Source organism: Polyodon spathula, chromosome 1 (genome assembly GCF_017654505.1).
Source record: "Polyodon spathula isolate WHYD16114869_AA chromosome 1, ASM1765450v1, whole genome shotgun sequence".
Taxonomy (NCBI): Eukaryota; Metazoa; Chordata; class Actinopteri; order Acipenseriformes; family Polyodontidae; genus Polyodon; species Polyodon spathula.
In genome coordinates, this window is record NC_054534.1 from 25106988 (window position 1) to 25127016 (window position 20029).

At 40.6% G+C, this 20029-nt stretch overlaps 1 protein-coding gene across 1 annotated transcript in view; it reads left to right on the forward strand.

Annotated features, from left to right (window-relative positions):
* Positions 1 to 18787, forward strand: part of LOC121315978 (atrial natriuretic peptide receptor 2-like) — a 55814-nt gene extending 37027 nt beyond the window's left edge. The window contains exons 12-22 of the mRNA XM_041250636.1: positions 1241 to 1312; positions 2743 to 2902; positions 3199 to 3354; positions 10879 to 11047; positions 13061 to 13207; positions 14465 to 14588; positions 15867 to 15935; positions 16019 to 16193; positions 17005 to 17103; positions 17435 to 17526; positions 18375 to 18787. Of these exons, the coding sequence (XP_041106570.1) occupies positions 1241 to 1312; positions 2743 to 2902; positions 3199 to 3354; positions 10879 to 11047; positions 13061 to 13207; positions 14465 to 14588; positions 15867 to 15935; positions 16019 to 16193; positions 17005 to 17103; positions 17435 to 17526; positions 18375 to 18437 (1326 nt within the window). The 3' untranslated portion in view covers positions 18438 to 18787. The remainder of the gene's footprint in view (positions 1 to 1240; positions 1313 to 2742; positions 2903 to 3198; positions 3355 to 10878; positions 11048 to 13060; positions 13208 to 14464; positions 14589 to 15866; positions 15936 to 16018; positions 16194 to 17004; positions 17104 to 17434; positions 17527 to 18374) is intronic.
* The last annotated feature ends 1242 nt before the right edge of the window (positions 18788 to 20029 follow it).

Consider the following 20029-nt stretch of genomic DNA (forward strand, 5'->3'; position numbering starts at 1 on the left):
CCTGTGCAGGGCTGGAAGCGCAACCTGCTGATCTCAGCCCCTCTAAACTCATTTTCTCCCACCTCCAACAAAAACTTTTTGGTTCTTTTTAAATGGTGTGGTGTTTTCTCCAGGTGGTTAATTGACTGATTGATCAGCCAACCAGGAACTGCATCTTCAGGCTGATCAATCAAACAATCGATCTCCACAGAAAGACACCAAACCACAGAAACTCATATATTTTAATGTGCAGGACCTCTTGCCCTGTCATAGGCCCCTATTCAGTAGCATTATATCATGGGGAAATTCACTCATTTCTAAGTACTTCCAAAGTGCAACACACTTGAGATATTTGAGAAGCTTCATAATAATTACTCCCTTAACATGTGGATTTTAGAAGTGTATTAAATGTATGGTATCATACCGTAATTGTGACATTAGAAGTACACAGGCAAATCTGCCATTTTTAATTAGTTTCATAAGTATAACTGTTGGATCACCAACTAAATAATTAACTCATTATATTGCAATACACGTCTATAGTGGAAAGCAACCTTGCAATTCACAAGAACTAAGAAGTCACTTTACATATGTAAGGAAACTGAACATGAATCGCCTTTTCTACATTTTTTGTTTTTTGTTTTGGTGCAGCACACAATTTTTACATAAATTGATATCCTGGCATTTGTATTGTATTTACCTCAACTCTAGGGAATATTTAGCCCTGATGTACTGTATATATTGAGGGGGTGAAATATCAGGCATTTGATCTTGAATTGAGACCAAATTTCGTTTCACAATGCAAAAACAGTGCAATGGTCATGACATTACATTTAATCATGGCAAATGACGAAAATATATGTACCTATTGTATTGTATTGTATTGTATAATACTTACGAGAGCTATATTAAAACAGAAAATACTCCTAGATCTAAGGAAGGAGCCTGAATAATCAAACTAAATTTAACAAAAGGGAGTGGGTGTAGTTTTCAAGAATACAGTTCATATTTTGCTTATGAGCTACTGTACACAAATTGCATAATTGTTTTTTTAGGATTCTGTCAACCAATTGCGGCTGTTGTTTGTGTATACACTGTATGTTGTCATTTCATATGGCGTAAACCCCTTTGAGCATTGAAATGAATCCTGTATGAAGGAGCCATTGATTGAAAATGACTGTCCCTTATTGTCAGTGACTGTGACATTTACTTAAAAATGTTTCCCGAATGTCAGCGCCACTGTTATTCTTTCTTTTATCAGGACATACTAGAAAACGAGAGCATTAACCTTGACTGGATGTTCCGCTATTCCCTCATTAATGACATAGTAAAGGTAAGAGTGATGGGAAAAGCACTGTATATGTAAGTCTAATTTGTTCTGCTAGCTCAAATAACAGGTTTTGACACACGAGTGCAGTTTCAAATGAATCCTTTTATATGCAAGGCAAAGGTGCTACCATGCTTACAGCTTCAGAGTCAGGCCTATTTTCACTGGCACAGGCCCATTACCCACCAAATATCCTTTGGAGTCCCCAAGGTTACTTAAAGCTTGGGTGGGCAATTCCGGTCCTGGAGGGCTGGTGTCCCTTCTGGTTTTTGTTCCAACTGTGCTCTAAATTACTTAATTAGACTAATAATTGGTAATAATTGGTCCAATTAATGAATTTTAGCATAAAGTTGGAACAAAAGCCAGGTGGGACACCAGCCCTCCAGGACCAGAACCGCCAACCCCTGATTTAAAGGGATAACAGTAATATACAAAAGACACAGACTAAAGTTTTGTGTAAATAGCACCATACGATTTAGAAAGGCAATATGGTCATTTAAAAACGGCTTCTGAAAAAAGCAGGACATTAACATTACACTTGAATGTATCTTTTATCTTGCTTTACGTGTTACACCGTTGTATCTATTAAAAAAAAAAAAAAAAAAAAAAAAAAAAAACCTATATCCAGTCCCTTGCTTCATTTGTTCTTAATAATCCATTGATTGATTGATGAGGTTCCTGGCAAGTCTTTGGGACTTGATGCCTAGAACTAGAACAGAAGTTACATGAGTCAAGCCAGTTTTATTTAAAACTGAATAAATAGTTTACCTTAGGCCAACAGTATGAATCACAAACACCACATCAATGGAAACTTTAGTCTTCTGTGTATTCTATTGGTGAATTTCCAGTTTAAATGCAGTTTAAGCCTACTCAAATTCTTGTTGCTTTAAGACTGTTAGGTGCTGTTCAATGTTTTTATTGAATAAGCAGGGGTGCAGGGTCTGATTAAAAAAAAAAAATCATAATGTTCAAAGGTTTTTTTTGGTTTTGTTACCATAATTTTATTGATTCCTTCATTAAATCCCAAACCACCAGTAAATGTGAAGATTTGGACTGACGAGGAGTGTTATTTCTTCAGTGTTCTTACTAACTGAAGTAATGTTTACTTCCCGTTGGGTATGCATATGTGAAAATATTAGCTTGTAAACGACTTAGCATAAATTATTAAGTGTAGCAGAATCTGTGGATAAAGGAGTGCATTCTCATCTATATTTATGTATGTATGTACAGTAGGTCACACATACATTTTTACATCCAGTGTATCCAAAGAACCACATATCCAATCATAAAAAGTACTTGTTTTTATTACAGGGTGCCAAGAAGCAGTGAAGGGTGGAGAAAGCTGTACAAGTGTTGTTTATTATTATTATTATTATTATTTTTATTATTATTACTTTATTTGTTCCCAATTTTGTTTTTTATTTTTCATTCACTAGGGAATGGCATTTTTACACAACAGTTACATTGGGTCACATGGAAGTCTGAAATCATCGAACTGTGTCGTGGATAGTCGATTTGTATTGAAAATAACGGATTATGGACTGGCTAGTTTTAGATCTTCAAATGACAGTGAAGACTCATACACACTCTATGCAAGTAAGTATGCATATGTAGTTCTGGTTAATGGTACCAATCCTTATACCACTCCTTCTAACAGGGAAAGTACAGTATAGCTTATTAGCTTAGTATTATATCCATTATATATCTAGACTGGATTTTATGTATTGCTACCATCTTTTAAAAAGCAGTATTAGCCTTGTAGAGCATGAACAGGAACTAATCTAGAATGTTTGTTTGTCTTTCCGTTTATATAATACAAGCGTACCACTTGTTACCGGTAACTTGTTATGAGCATTTTAGTAATGATTACAATATATTCTGTTTCCTTTCAGAAAGGATTTGGACAGCCCCAGAATTATTGAGGTATGGAAGACCCCACCCACAAGGGACCCAGAAAGGCGATGTATACAGCTTTGGGATAATCCTACAGGAAATCGCACTGAGAAATGGGCCATTTTATATTGAAGGGATGGACCTTAGTCCGAAAGGTAAGAAAAAAGTTAATTACAGAACTTTACTCTGAATGCATTTGAAAGCTGTATGTGACTAGGGAACATGCAATACAATTGCAAGAAATCAGTCACACTGCAGTGCTAACAGGCAGGTTACCTAACACAGGAAATCAGTCACACTGCACTGCTAACAGGGAGGTTACCTAATACAGGAAATCAGTCACACTGCAGTGCTAACAGGGAGGTTACCTAACACAGGAAATCAGTCACACTGCACTGCTAACAGGGAGGTTGCCTAACACAGCTAATGACACCAGTGTGCCCTTTTTAAATGATTATGCTCACACTGTATGTCTGTTAATACTGTAGCCCAGTGGGTAGGCGTTTTCTGTGTTTAGGGAGAACATGTTTTCAAATAAATCCAACACCTAGAGATGATAGATCTGTTTTTTAAAGTAGCTGGTACATATGCAAAAGAAAAAAAAAAGGAATTTGTGAAATATGGAGTGTAGCACTGGCACAGTTTAAAAAGGGACCAACCAAATTAGTCACAAAACAGGGTATTTGTTTTCAGTGGAATTGATGTGTGGTGTATAAAAAGGAATATCCAGGGGGTAATGCTTAAAACGCACTGTACAGTTCTCTAAGGTGGAAAGAGTTGTTACTGGCACGGTGTGCTTTTTTTCTGACTCACAGGGTGAGATTACACTAGGCAATTATTGCTAACAATTACAGCTAGCAATAATTGCTAGCAATTTTTTCTAATCTACACTTGTCAATGTATTGCAGGCAAAATTGCTAGCAATTTCATGGCAATTCATCATGGCTGTCAAATTCAATACACTTGTAGGTGGTATTTAAGTAATATACTAAATGTATGGTTTAATGTTACATATAGTGAAGTTGCATTTCAAATTTACAACACATAGGCAAAGCATTGAACCCTTTGTAGATCCCCAATCTCAGATGAAATTTGTATCTGTGTGGGATACGGTACTGTTTCATACAACATGTTACTAAACTATTGGTAAAAACAAAACGTATTAGGTAACGTGTGAATCTATTAAGAATAAAGTTTTTGCAATGCTGCAGGTGGTTTATGGTTGCAGTGCCGATATGGGAATAGCAATAGCAATTGCATCACCTACAGACCAACCACAAGCTTAAACAGGAACCGCAGGAATAGCGAATAATTACAATATTGTTGTCATGCTCTGTAACAGGGAGAGATCTGTGCTGACTTCACGGGCTGCAGGAAGAGGGCGGCAGTCGTCAAACAACCGCCTGTGAGTCATGGCAGTGACACGGGGAGGTGGGAAAGTGGATGTGTGGACTTTCCCCCTCTCTGAATGGCTGAGAGACGCATCTTGGGAGATTGTTAGCCCTATAAATTAACGCTCTGTTGTTTCCTCAGATCTGCCCTTTTAAACACGTAGCGTGCACAGAAACGCTGGTCCACAACCGAACGGAACGGAACGGAGGTTCAGAGCGAGACAGTGAGGGAGGGGAACCCTTGGGCAGATCCCTGAATAAGGATAGCTGAGCAGGCTAGGTAGCCGGCAGCGTAGGACGGTGATCCGGGTCGCACAGGCAGCGGTGACCGGGATATTGCTGCAGAGTGCAGCACCTTTTCTTTGTAGTTTTGCTACTGTTTTATTTTTCCTGTTTCTTTGTGCCTTCGATTTTTGTAGTATTGTTTTGAAGCACCTGCAAGTGCGCCTGAACTGTTTACTCTTGCTTGGTATTCCCGTGGTTCTGTTTACCATAGTTGGTAAGCAGACCACAGACCAACAGCGCCCTCTGCGGGCTAAAGAAACCCAACGCGCCCCTGAAATAAAACTAGGCACCTGTGTGGTGTTTTCAATTACACCTGTCTGTCTCCTGGTCAGTGAATTACCCACACCCCTTCCACACGTGATGTCAGAAGTGGGATTCACTGGCATTGCCCCAAGCAGTGCATCCACAGAAGGAGCAGACGAGCCATGGATGCTACACAGTTTGCTGCGATGATGGACCTCCTGCGCCAGACACTCACCGCAGCAGTGCAGGGGGCGGCTAGACCCACAGCTCCAGACCCCCAGTTACAACGCCCCACAAAAATGACAGCCAAGGATCGACCTGACGCCTATTTAGAGGTGTTTGAGGCCATGGCAACCTCAGCCGGGTGGGATCCAGCCCAGTGGGCTAGCTACCTGCTTCCTCAGCTCACGGGGGAGGCGCAAGCAGCAGCGAGAACGCTGTCCCCGGATCAGATGATGGATTACCCACGCTGAAAACCGTCATCCTTAATTGCGTGGGGGCCACACCGGAGGGGTATCGGAAGAAATTCCGAGAGGAGCAGTTTGTGGTAGGGAAGCACCCACAAGCCATCGCCCACCGTCTGAAGGATTAAGCCCTGGGTTGGTTGAACCCGGAACTGAACACCAAAGCCAGGGGGGTGGAGATGATCGTGGTGGAGCGCTTCCTGGAGCGTCTAGCCCCGGAACCTCGGCTGTGGGTCCAGAGGCAGGCACCAGACACGCTGGACCGGGCGGTCGAACTTGTCGAGCGGTACCAGGCAGCGGAACCAACGCCTGCGAAACTGCCCCGGAGGAGTGCGGCTACTGGATCGTCCCCTCAACTGGCCCCGAAGGGACTGGGGGGAAGGGGTAGTCCAGGATTTGGTTGGGGGGTGTCAGCGGGAGCTCCCGGCCTGGGAACTGAGGCAGGGTGGGGATACTCACGGGCTGCTGCAGTGTCGGACCAGGGTCTCACGCAGACGCCTTATCGGCGAGCTCCTTTTATGGCTCCAGTGTTTCCCCCTCCTTCCAAAACTTCGGGGAGAGAAACCAGCCCACCGAGGTGTTGGACGTGCAGGGAGGTGGGCCACCTCGCCCGGGACTGCCCCGTGATGGAGTGTGACCTCAGCCGACCAGGTAGGCGCGTTCAATTACCTCAGTCACTTCAGCACCCGGGTTTTGTTATTCCTGTGACAGTGGATGGTACAAAAACACAGGCTCTTCTGGACTCAGGGTGTAGTCAGTCTCTGGTACAGGAGAGCCTAATCTCACCGGGGCATAAACGCATATTGGGACGGGTGCATATTAAATGTATTCATGGGGATGTCCGCTCTTATCCCAAGATCAATGTGTGTATGACTATTGGCCAGCAGGTGACGCAGGTGCGGGTAGGATTATGTCCTCGATTGCCGGTACCAGTAGTTCTGGGACGGGACTGTGAGCAGTTTAAAGATTGGTTGGCTGCTCTGACAGCCCCGTCTTCTTTATTGGCTAAGAAAGAGGAAGTAATTGGAGAGATTTTTCCCTTTCGCGATCCAGAGTGGTTTTGCCATAGATTTAAACCCCGTAAAACTAAACGGGAGCGCCGGATTGCTAAGAATGAGGGCTGGCAATGGAGGGAGTTGGAGAAGTTTCAGGTGGGGGTGGTTGGTGAAGAGTCTGGGGGGGAGGTCGCGGAGCCAGCACAGGGGTCTGGCTCGGCTGCCTCTGCTCAGGACCGACCTGACCCCGAGTTGGAAGCCATGGAAGCTGATTTCTTAGCTCGCTCCCGTGACTTCCGACTCGAGCAAGGGTGTGACGACGTGCTGGGCAGGCTCTTTGACTAAGCAGCGGTGGTTAGTGGTCGGGTGGTCGAGCCCTACTGTACCGTGTTGATAAATTACCCCAGACCGGTGAAGTGCGTCATCAGTTGTTCATTCCTCAGCCCTTTAAGGAGGATTTGTTGCAGCTGGCTCACGCTATTCCCCTGTCTGGTCATTTGGGAAGGGATAAAACTAAAGCAAGGCTTGTGTCACGGTTCTTCTGGCTGGGGCTGGATGGCGATGTTAAGCGGTTTTGTGAGCGTTGTGGGGAATGTCAGAAGGCCAGCCCTAGAGCTGTTCCACGAGCCCCACTGGTGCCTTTGCCCCTAGTGGAAGCTCCGTTTGAGCGTATTGGGATGGACATAGTTGGGCCATTAGAAAGGAGTGCGGCAGGATACACCCACCTACTTGTCATTCAGGATTACGCTACGGGTTATCCAGAGGCAATTCCCCTCCGATCTATGTCCGCTAAGTCTGTTGCCAACGAGCTTGTGAAGGTTTTCTCCCGGGTGGGGATTCCCAAGGAGATGCTAACCGATCAAGGCACCAATTTTATGTCCCGGCTAATCCGCGGAACACGTAAGCTTTTGGGAATTAAGACCATTAGGACCTCGGTGTTTCATCCTCAGACCGACGGTTTGGTGGAACGCTTTAATAAGACCCTTAAGAACATGTTGCGCAGGTTTATTCGTAGGGATGTGCGTTACTGGGACCAGCTGATTCCTCCCCTTCTCTTTGCGATCAGAGAGGTTCCCCAGGCTTCTACGGGGTTTTCACCATTCGAGTTGTTGTATGGGCGGAGACCACGGGGCGTGCTCGATCTGGTCAGAGAGATGTGGGAGGAGCAGCAGAACAATTCGACCAATACCGTCCGGTATGTGTTGGACCTGCGCAAACGTCTTGAGTCTGTGGGGAAATGGGCGCATGACAATTTGCAGCAGGCGCAGCACAGACAGGAGACACAATATAACCGAGGAGCCCGGTTGCGCACATTTCAGCCAGGGGATAAGGTACTTCTGTTATTACCCAGTTCTGACTCGAAACTCTTGGCTAAGTGGCAAGGACCCTTTGAGGTTACACGCCAGGTTGGGAAGGTGGACTATGAGATCTGCCAGCCAGAGCGATGGACAGAGAAACACATTTACCATATCAATCTCTTAAAGCCTTGGTTACAACCAGAGGCGTTGTTAGTGGCGCATGCAGATGACGTCACGGACCTGGGACCTGATCTTTCTGTGTTGGCAAGAAAAGGATCGGTACAGATTGCTGAGAATCTGACACCAACGCAGAAATGTCAGGCTCACGGTCTGGTGGCGGAGTTTCCTGATGTGTTCTCTTCCGTCCCGGGGCAGACTCGAGTAGCCCATCATCACACTGATATTGAGCCAGGGGCGCTAGTTTGCCAGAGGCTGTACCATATACCTGAGCATAAAAGACAGGTAATAAAAGCGGAAATTGACAAAATGCTGAGACTGGGGGTAATAGAAGAGTCCCAAAGTGACTGGAACAGTCCGATCGTTTTAGTCGATAAGCCAGATGGGTCAACTCGATTTTGCATTGATTTCAGACGAATCAATGAGAAATCGAAATTTGACGCTTATCCAATGCCCCGAATAGATGAGTTGCTGGAGCGTCTAGGCACGGCTCATTTTATGACGACACTGGATTTAACGAAGGGGTACTGGCAGATACCCCTGACCCCGGAATCTAGAGAGAGGACGGCGTTTTCGACTCCCTTCGGGTTGTACCAATTCAGGACCATGCCCTTTGGGTTGCACGGAGCCCCCGCCACTTTCCAGCGGATGATGGATCGCATCTTGCGGCCCCATCAGCAGTACACCGCTGCTTACATAGATGACGTGGTTATCCACAGTGAGGATTGGCCGAGTCATCTGTGTAAGGTAGTGGCGGTGCTGCAATCCTTGCGGGAGGCGGGGCTCACTGCTAACCCAAAGAAGTGTGCCATTGGGAAGAGTGAGTCGGAGTATTTCGGGTATCGAGTAGGAGGCAGCCAGATCAGACCTCTAGTTGCTAAGGTGAAAGCCTTGGCTGACTGGCCGGCTCCTATAACCAAAACCCAGGTGCACTCTTTCTTGGGACTAGCGGGCTATTATAGAAAGTTCATCCCGAGTTTCGCTACGCTCGCTGCTCCCTTGACAGACCTCACCCGGAAGGCTGCCCCAAACACAGTTCAGTGGACGGAGTCGTGCCAGAGGGCCTTTCTCGCCTTGAAGCGGAGGCTGTGTAGTAAGCCAGTGCTATGCAGCCCAGATTTTGGTAAGAGGTTCACCCTGCAGACGGATGCGTCAGAGACAGGTCTCGGGGCAGTGCTGTCCTGTATATCAGCAGTCCTGCACCCAGTCCTGTATATCAGCAGAAAGCTCCTTCCCCGCGAGAAAAATTATAGCACCATCGAGAAGGAGTGTCTCGCGGTAAAATGGGCAGTCGAGTCACTCTGGTACTACCTCCTGGGGCGACACTTCACCCTGGTTACAGATCATGCCCCCTTAGCATGGCTTCACCGGATGAAAGATAGCAACGCCAGAATCACACGGTGGTACTTGGCCTTGCAGCCCTATGCCTTCAGGGTAGTCCACCGAGCAGGAAAGCTGCATCAAAACGCAGACTTTTTCTCTCGGGAAGGCATGGGGGTGTAAGATTTTCGAATGAACCGGTGGTGTCATTCTGAGGGGAAGGATATGTAACAGGGAGAGATCTGTGCTGACTCTGCTGGCGTGTTCACGGGCTGCAGGAAGAGGGCGGCAGTCGTCCAACAACCGCCTGTGAGTCATGGCAGTGACACGGGGAGGTGGGAAAGTGCGTGTGTGGACTTTCCCCCTCTCTGAATGGCTGAGAGGCGCGTCTTGGGAGATTGTTAGCCCTATAAATTAATGCTCTGTTGTTTCCTCAGATCTGCCCTTTTAAACGCGTAGAGTGCGCGGAAACGCTGGTCCACGACCGAATGGAACGGAACAGAGGTTCAGAGCGAGACAGCGAGAGAGGGGAACCCTTGGGCAGATCCCTGAATAAGGATAGCTGAGCAGGCTAGGTAGCCGGCAGCGTAGGACGGTGATCCGGGTCGCACGGGCAGCGGCGACCGGGATATTGCTGCAGAGTGCAGCACCTTTTCTTTGTAGTTTTGTTACGGTTTTATTTTTCCTGTTTCTTTGTGCCTTCGATTTTTGTAGTATTGTTTTGAAGCACCTGCGAGTGCACCTGAACTGTTTACCCTTGCTTGGTATTCCCGTGGTTCTGTTTACCATAGTTGGTAAGCAGACCACGGACCAACAGCTCCCTCTGCGGGCTAAAGAAACCCAATGCGCCCCTGAAATAAAACTGGGCACCTGTGTGGTGTTTTCAATTACACCTGTCTGTCTCCTGATCAGTGAATTACCCACACCTCTTCCACACGCTCATATGCGATAGATGAACTCATTAACATAAACTGCAACACAGCACAGCACATGTATTTTACTTTGCCTTAGAATCGATTATCTCAAGGTACAGCACACTTGACAAGACAAGAAGATACAAACCTTTAAAAATCTAGTTATTAAATGAAGCCTTTTGCTGCCGTTACAGTACTGCGAACCATTTCAAATCTAGCCCTTTGTCTTTGCCTAAACACAAGACTACTGTGTCCTGTTGTCTAATTAAAATTTTTTCCTTTTTTTTTTTTTTTTTTTGCAGGTCAAAGAACATTATCTGTAATGTCTGATGTGTCTGAGATTGTGATGATTCACGTCTGTTCACAACACATGCACATGATACATTATCAGGTTTTAGTCAATTAAACGTATGAATAATATTAAACTTCTTTCTGTCAGAATGTCAGTCACTTTAATGAATCAAGGACTGGGAAACAATGCTGAAAAAATCCCATCATGTTAATAGCATGTGTGCCTTAAGATAGAAAAAGTCTCACTTTCTCTAAAAATACCAACAGCATTGTTGTTTTTTTATCCTTTGCTTTTTTCCAGAGATTGTGCAGAAAGTAAGGAATGGACAGAAGCCCTACTTTCGACCCTCAATTGACACTAATTTTCACAGTGAGGAGCTGGCCATCCTAATGGAAAGATGCTGGTCTGAGGACCAAACAGAGCGGCCGGAATTCAGCCATATAAAAATATTCATTAGAAAATTTAACAAGTGAGTCTGTCCCTCCCAACGTCAAAATCAGTATCCTTTCTATACATGAGATATGCGGCTCCACGCTGGGAGACAGTGGGACCTCCTTTGTGAATTGAACAGTATTGTCAAAATGCATTAAGATAATAAATTAATACCTTAAAATGCATTTAGATAATAAGGGAATACTTCAGTCATTTGTTCATTTATTCAAATGAGTTGAACCAACACAATAACACAGCACACCAAGTAAATAGAGTCAACTTTGCCATCACTTCATAGGTCTCACTTATATTTGTATTTGATTTTTAATGGTACTTTTTTCAAGAACAAAGTAAATGTGCAATCACTACAGTTCTGTGTCACCTGAAAGAACGAAGAGTCATAGCAAAGGCAGAAATCGGTTACTGAGAAGGAGACAAAGTGTGAGGCTTCGGGCAGTTTGAGTATTTACAAAGGAAATTAAAAATTGTTATATTAACAAATAAGGTAAGATATATCGATATTTAATGGAATTATGTTCCGAACTCTATATGTTTTAATACTGATAGTCAATAGTAAGCTGCTTCCTCCTTTTGTTATGAACGTACTGGCTCACACATAATAGCATACTGTACATATTTAAACATGGTATATGTAATTCGTTTTTAGGTAATTATCCTGTGGTTGTATTTGTAGGTTTGTGGTAAATTAAGGTTGGAGAGAATGGCAGTTTAAAATAAATGGCAGTCCATGTATTGCATGCCGACTGAGTTTGTCCGCAGGTGGCACAGAATGCATTTTCTTTTGCAAGCTTTAAAGAGCTACGAACATCCCTGTTTCTCAGCACCTGACTCTGATTATTTTTGCTCTACAAAAACACATATCCCTGAGGGTGAAGTTAAAGAAAGCTGCAATAAAACTAATGAGTAATATTAACACTAAATCTTATCCAACCACTTCTACCAGCATGAAATTGTACAAGCATATCATGCTGTAATTTCAGTTTACAAAAATGTATATGACAGCCTGTTATCTGTTTTGGGCACTTTTATCTGTCATGTTAAAAGCATGAAGAATTATCAGGCACCCTGGAATAAGGTTCTCTTTTACACTTGTTAAGATCCTTCTATGGCTTTTCCAAAAAAAAAAAAAAAAAAAAAAAATCAGCATGAATCAAGATGCACAAATCCCCCTCAAGGCAACCTCTGCTGATTGGATTGCTTGTGGTAAACAATCAGCGTGTTTGTAACACTCTCATGAATACTAATTCAGATATTTTTGAAATGCCCAGACATTTTATTGATTGATGCATCCTGTGAATCAGAAAGTTCAGGGAGGGCACGGCAGACCTTATATCCAAGCTGACAAGCATGACAGAGAGGTTTGAGAGTTACATGCTGCTTCGTATCTTGTCTTCAGAGGAAAGAAAAGGGTAATTTTGATGGGCAAGATCATCAACGATTTATCCATTTGCACAGCCATCTTCATACATTTTCTCTAGTGCTTTTTGAGCTGAGCATATTTTATACAAAAGTTAATTTGAAGGATTAAGTTTGAAATGAACTGTGTTTGATAGTTTGTCTATACATCTGTCTATCTTAATAATATGCAACTAAGGTCCATATTTTTCAAGCATTTCTTCAGTCTTTAATTACCTCGTAGTGGGACAGTTTGAACCAAGACCAGGGGCTCTAGTTTCCATTGTGTGCAACCAAAAATATAGGATTAATGCATGCTTTATTTAGTGAATAAAAAGGGGTATTTTAATTGCAACGCCATGTCACACTGCTGCAGTTCCTGTTTATATATATATATATATATATATATATATATATATATATATATATATATATATATATATATATATAAAACAGGAAGCTGGCATATATATATATATATATATATATATATATATATATATATATATATATATATATATATATATTCTAGAAGAGATGGTCATAAATACCAAGCAGTGTTTATACTTAATTACTATTTTGAGATTTTTTTTTTAATGATGCCTTCATTTCAGAGTTGTGCTCTGTGTTTCAGAGAGGGCAGTACCAGTATCTTGGACAACCTGCTGTCTCGAATGGAGCAGTATGCAAACAACCTGGAGAAACTGGTTGAGGAAAGAACCCATGCCTACTTGGAAGAAAAAAGAAAAGCAGAAAATCTACTTTACCAAATCTTGCCTCAGTAAGAAAAAATCATCTTTATTCTGCTTCATATTTTAAAGAAATATAAAGAGAGGGATAATGGTTAACACCTTGTCTCTCTGTGTACCAAAGCTACTTGGCTTTCCTGAAACGTATAACCATGCCTGCAGATGTATTCCTGATGACATCCTTCAAGAAGTATTTCTCATAAATCAGATCTCCTTGTTATACATTACATGAGATCACCATCCCCTAAACTAATCTACTTATGAGCCGGTTTTCAGATGAAGACTCCTGCTGCTTCATATGGCCTTGGCTGGGCATTGCCTTCACAAGCACCACTTGCAGCTTCAGGGTTGCATAGCTGTCGTTCTGCAGAGCGGACCCAATCCTCCTGAGTATACGCAGCTCCCCTCCATAGCATTGCGTTGCAGTCATTCACAGCGATCTCCACCAAGACGCGGTCAAGACCCATCCACCTGCTGATTGAGGACCATCACAGCCAATCAATTGCTGCCCTTCCCCTCAACCAAGCCTAGCAGACAGCAAGTCTCAATCGAGCGCCCATCTGTAAACAATAATTTAATCACACAAATCAAATCCAAAAAGGCATACAATAAATCCATTTCCACATACAAATTATACCAGCACTAATACCCAGGCCAGGCATTTAATGTAGGGGCTTGTAAGTAGTCTATAGTTGTTTCTTATTTGTTTTGGAATTTAGTTAATAACGATTTGGAGTAAAAATCTTTGAGAATTTCTATTATTGCTTTAAGCTAATTCACGATTCAGGTATTTTAATCCAAAGTGTCACTAGAGCCAATTATTCAGTAAGTATGAGAATCGCCAGTTTATTTTACAAAATTAGATATAAATAACTTAACAGAGCTCTTAAATGGGTTATTTCCGAGTTTTAACACCAGTGGGTGTTTTCTGCTGTCAGAAAGAAAATGTGCTGATGATACTTTTGATTAGAAGGTAAATTTCCACCAGCCATTGTTAGCGGATTATTTAAATCTAACCTGTAGGAGAGTCTAATACTGCCACTCCTTTACTCTATTTAAATCCTCGCTGTGTCTTCCCTTGGGCCAAATTAATATTACTGCACATGGTACAGAACAAACACTACCATCAAACATCAACTTTATACAACACATAGTGATGTAATCTGGTCAACAGTAGAATTTGCTATAGAAATCTGCAAATGGCCGAACTAAAATGCCAGGATACCTAGTCTACTGTATATCTCATAGTATGCCAGTTACTAAATTGTAATTCTGTTTTCCCTTCCTAGTCCTGTGGCTGAACAGCTGAAGCGAGGTGAGGCAGTTCAAGCCGAGGCTTTTGACAGTGTGACAATTTACTTCAGTGACATTGTGGGATTCACGTCTATGTCAGCAGAAAGCACGCCATTGCAGGTACGGTGTGGGGCCAAGTGTTTTCACATTAAACACAACCCTGACACATTATTTCATAATTAAAAGCAAGCAACACTAGTCAACTGTTTAAATGAAAAAAGAGAGGCTCATAATTTAAAACCACATCGTTTTAAATAAGGGTGATAGGCAAAACCTAATCTGCTTCAATTTTAAAGGCAAAAATAGTGAAACTTGGAAACCATAGTCTACTAAAATGTGTTGCCAAGATTAAAACCCCATTATTAAGCAGTGTTTCTTAAAATAGTAAAGAATCCAAAATAAGTGTGAAACGTTGGCTCATTTGGTTGCATTTCATGAAGCATATGGAGTGGAATACATTCAATGCTCCTTTGCCTTTTCATTTGTTCATCCAGTTTTTGAAAACCGAAAGTCAAAAAGCTGCTTCATATTAAAGTTTATATGGCTTATGCATTCCTTGTGTCAAATAAAAATAATATATTTGCCTTGACATTTCTGAATGTACTAAAAGTAAATATTGTTTTATGTAGTATCCAGACAAACAATTCAACATGAATTTGAAAGAAATTGACAAAAGCTTCTTATCTAAAAGTTTTAGTTTTTTTTTTTAAATGTATAACTAGGTTTTGTTTTTGTATAACTGAAATTAAAGTATGGTGGACCACTGAGGAAAAAATAAGCAGAGAATAAGCAGAGTATTGTTTTATAACGCATCACAATAGTCCTCATTAGGACCACCATATATATATATATATATATATATATATATATATATATATATATATATATATATATATATATATATATATATATATAAGATACATTATTTTATTAAATTCAACAATGAGTATATGAACTCTGATCTGTGAAACTGTCCTATTATACTTCAGTAAGTAGAAAGCAATACCTTCTCTATCAGTTATAAAAAAGCAACATGACAGGGTGTTCAAATATGGTCCTGTATCCACATGCCTCGGGGTGTTGTTCAGAAGGAGGTGAAGCCAAGTACACTTACACAGACTTGGCCTGCAGATTAAGCAACACATTTGAACACCATGGAGTGTGTTATTGTGCTTATAAAATAGCACCCCACCCCTCTCACAGTGAATTGGTTGTCAAGTGAATTAGGCAGAGGTTGTAACAGTTGTTAGCCAGGAACATTGCTCCCTCTGTTCTTGCTGTTTTATAAAGCAGTTGACGTGAACAGTGTGTTTAGTGATACTATGGTGTTTGTATTCCAACAGCTTTCTGCATTCCACTTTATCATCCTTCATATGTTTTTGTGTGTGTTTCTTTTAGGTTGTGACCTTGCTCAATGATCTGTACACCTGCTTTGATGCCATAATTGATAACTTTGATGTTTACAAGGTAGGTCAAATAAAATTGCCAATGATAATTTACCGCTGAAATGCCTTTCCTGATTTCTGTTTGTATGTGCTCTTTGTATTCAGGTGGAAACTATTGGTGATGCGTACATGGTGGTGTCTGGCCTTCCTGTAAGAAACGGCACGCTGCATGCACGGGAGATAGCCAGCATGTCATTGGCATTACTTGAAGAGGTGAAGACATTTAAAATACAGCACAGACCCAACGACCAGCTGCTGCTACGGATAGGAATTCACACAGGTTGCTTTCTTTTTAACTTCACTGATAACTCTGCTGTTTTGTCACTCAGATGCACATTGTTTGGTGAATTTGGGAGCCATTTGTCTCACATGGTCTCCATATTCTTCGATGTCCTGAAGAATTTTTTTTTTTTTTTTTTTATCTAATGCTTCAGTTATAAAAAAAGAAGTGAATGCAGCTCTGGATTATTAACTACAATCTGAAAGGTTAAAATCCGACCTGGATTGTTTTCTTACAGAAAGGCTACAACCTAATTTATTCATGTGGTAGTCCTGTAGCCCCGCCATGACCTTGTAAATATAATCATTGGTCTTGTTCTTAGTAATGTGTATGCGATGTGCATGTTACTATATTTTCTCAAAGGAACCTAGCTAGGGTACTCATTAAATGGTTCAGTTTCACACCTTTTGTTTAGTGCGCTGTATGATGAACGTTTCATTGGTACAGCAGGCAGTCTTCAACATTGACATGGGCAGGATGGGGGTGAAACACTTCCTCTGTATATGTGGTTTCCTGTTTGCCTAACTGAAGTGTTGTTTTTTCATCCTATATGTTTGATGTGTTACATGATAGAAATGTGCCAGATTGATTTAACATGTTGTTTCCTCCATGCTGGAATAAAAATAATAATAAACTAACATGTTCTTGTCTGAAGAGTGTCATGATTATATTAATTAATATACTAGGACAGGATTTAACCATATATTAATATTGTATCAGCGTTGATTATTATCATAGAACATGATCTTTATAAAGAACTTCCAAATTGGTATAAAAAGCAAGTTATTATTCCTTTCCTTTCTTTGTTTAGGTACGGTGTGTGCAGGTGTTGTTGGTTTAAAAATGCCCAGATACTGCTTATTTGGTGATACTGTCAACACAGCATCTCGGATGGAGTCAAGTGGAGAACGTGAGACACCATTTTCCTTTTCCATCTTAATATACTGTAATTAATTACAATACATTTTCTTGTATTTCATAGCAGCCTGCATATTTTTCTCTATTTAAATTCAATCATGTGTAATTATTCAACCAATTCTGGCAAACAGCCCATAATATAATAGCTTATAGAGAGGAATAGCCCAACAGGTTAATGAGGGGAACTCACTTTAAAAAGTATAACATTTGGGTTTTAAACACTTGAGAGTGCTTTAGTTGGGGACTCTTCATTTTTATACTACTTTTTTTTTTCTTTTGCAAAAGGCAGCCTAATAGTGTGACTTTTTAAAAAATGTTTTCAGCCTTGAAGGTTCATGTTTCCTTAGCAACCAAAGAGGTATTGGATGAGTTTGGTTATTTTGACCTACAGCTGCGTGGTGATGTGGAAATGAAGGTAAGAACATCTTAGATAAGATTGCCGTGTGCTCCTCAGTTTATAATTAGTTTGCTTTTGGCTTTTCATAAAATAATTATTTTTTGCACTTTGGCTCCATTTGTGGATTTTCAGCCATTTGAGTAACCTTCACATCGACGTGCTTGTGCTGTAAGCAGACAACTCTACCAATTAGGATCACATGAGGTTATCAAGAAAAGTAAAATGACAAAACTGCCTTTACTATAAAATGACTCCTCTTAATTTACCATAATTGCTGAAATCCAATTTTTGCTGAAAAAATTAAACTGGTCTGTCAGTTTTGTATTTTTATTTATTTATTTTTTTGTGTAACAATCCTATGGGCCACATTGGTTAGTGTTTGAAAAGTAAGTCCTCCAACCCTCTTCCAGCCACAACAGTGGACTTCTTACATTACTTTTCTGAATCCACATGGCAGCTGTTAAATTAATATGAATTGCTACTCAGTACATTCGCATGGAAGCGGTACATATTTTCCTCAACCCCACACGTGAAAGTCACTACTGTTACAAAAGGTCCTGTTTGGTTGCAGAAAAAATGCTATTTTTAAAAGCATTTATTTTTAATGTATTTAAAATGAACTGGTGCCAGCCCTCATATAAAGTTATTGGAAACAAGATACTGGTATGTCAGAAAATTTCCCAAAACATAAGCTTGTTGAATGTCTGTTTTGTATTTTAAGTCGACTTTTATCTTCTACTTTTCATGCTGTTGACTCTTGGTGTCTCTTTCTATGCATCTTTTTATAAAGAAAGTTATACCAGTGTCTTTTGATAAAGTAAGTCATACCAGTTGTTTGATTGAATACATTTTGTACATCTTTGCAGGGTAAGGGCAAAATGAGAACATACTGGCTACTAGGTGAAAGAACAGATGCTGATGTCATGTGATAACTCTACCATCTGTAGAACATTTGTACAGAATACTACAGATAGTATAGGTGCAGACTATTACTGTATTTTATTTGTTTTAAAATAAATACCAAACATGTTCATTTTTGAAAGTGCGAAAAGAATAAAACAAATTTAAAAAGACACCTTTTAACCCAAAAGGTATTTTCCGGGTATATTTCATACCTGTTCAAAGCTGCAAATATGTAAAGAAATTGTTTTTTTATGGAAAACTTTTTTCATATGAAAGTGAGTACTAAGCTCTTATTTGTTGTGACATTAAGATTTACATAATGTCTTTAGAAATTAATTATATATGAATATAATATTTTCTCCTTATACAAGCTGTATATATGTGTATCTAAGATATTGTTAAATATTTTGTTCAAATAAACTGAATAAAATGCATACTTGACTGTCACTTCATTTTATTAAGTCTGCAAAAACAATTACTGTTGAACAAGGTACTTAAGATGATTAATATAAGGTAGCTCATGAATAATAATGTTATGCCATTGCATTTTAATCTCCCCAATGTTGTAATTTTCAAGAAATATGTCTGTAGGATTGGTTGGCTTGGGCCAAGTGTAAAACTACCACTTTCACCTACAACCTAAAGAAGCAAACCAGAACAGCAAGATGTATAATTATATAATTTATCATAAAATATAATATATAGTTTTTATTTTTTAAATTAAAATAATGAAACATATTTTTACATTAAATGACACAAGTAAAACACAACGTAAAGCATGGCACCAACAACACTTTACAGATCAGTCTCATAGATCCCTTTTGCACCAACTAAGAATCTCCAAAGCTAACACATTTTGTTCTATCATTAGTGCTTTTGGAAACCCTGATATAAAACAGTTCTAACATTAAATCACGATTTTGATTATATTCATTGATAAAGCAGGTATCTTTGCTTTTTCTGCAGTGTGTATTTTGACCGCTTTAATTGACTGAATCATCTTTCTTTTTTGTTGTCATAACAACCAGTGGCATAACTTTGGTTTCAAATGTGGGGGAGGGGGCGGTTTCTGTAGCTGGGGATGCATGAAGATTATTCTAGCTGAAGTAAAAAGAAAAAAAAAAGTCACACATAAGTATAATAAAATGCTGCATCCCTAGTATGTCTAATCAAGAGATCCAAAGACATTATAATTCAAGGAATTAAGAAGCCCTGACTTTAGTCTTTGAAGAGCACTGAAGTTCCTCTTAGACTGGAGCCTGGACCAGGATTGAATCCCTTTTGTACAACTGGACCCTGAGGCAACGTTGAACTCTAGAGCGAGTGATACTAGTACCATAAAGGTATAAGAAAAGGGTTCAGCTTCCGTCCACTTAAAAGATGCTGATGCACTTTGAACCTTAAACCTCAGTGAATAGACAGTAAGCAGCACAAAGCTACAGACAATGAGTTCCAAACTTTAAAACATAAGATCAGAGTGAGAATGAGAAAAGTCCACTCGGCCCATTCCTGTTTACAGATAAGAACTCAACTATACTATGAATATGATAATATTCATTGTGGTAATTGTTGATTTATTAATTTAAAAAAATGTTTAGTAAAACATGATCTAGAGTGA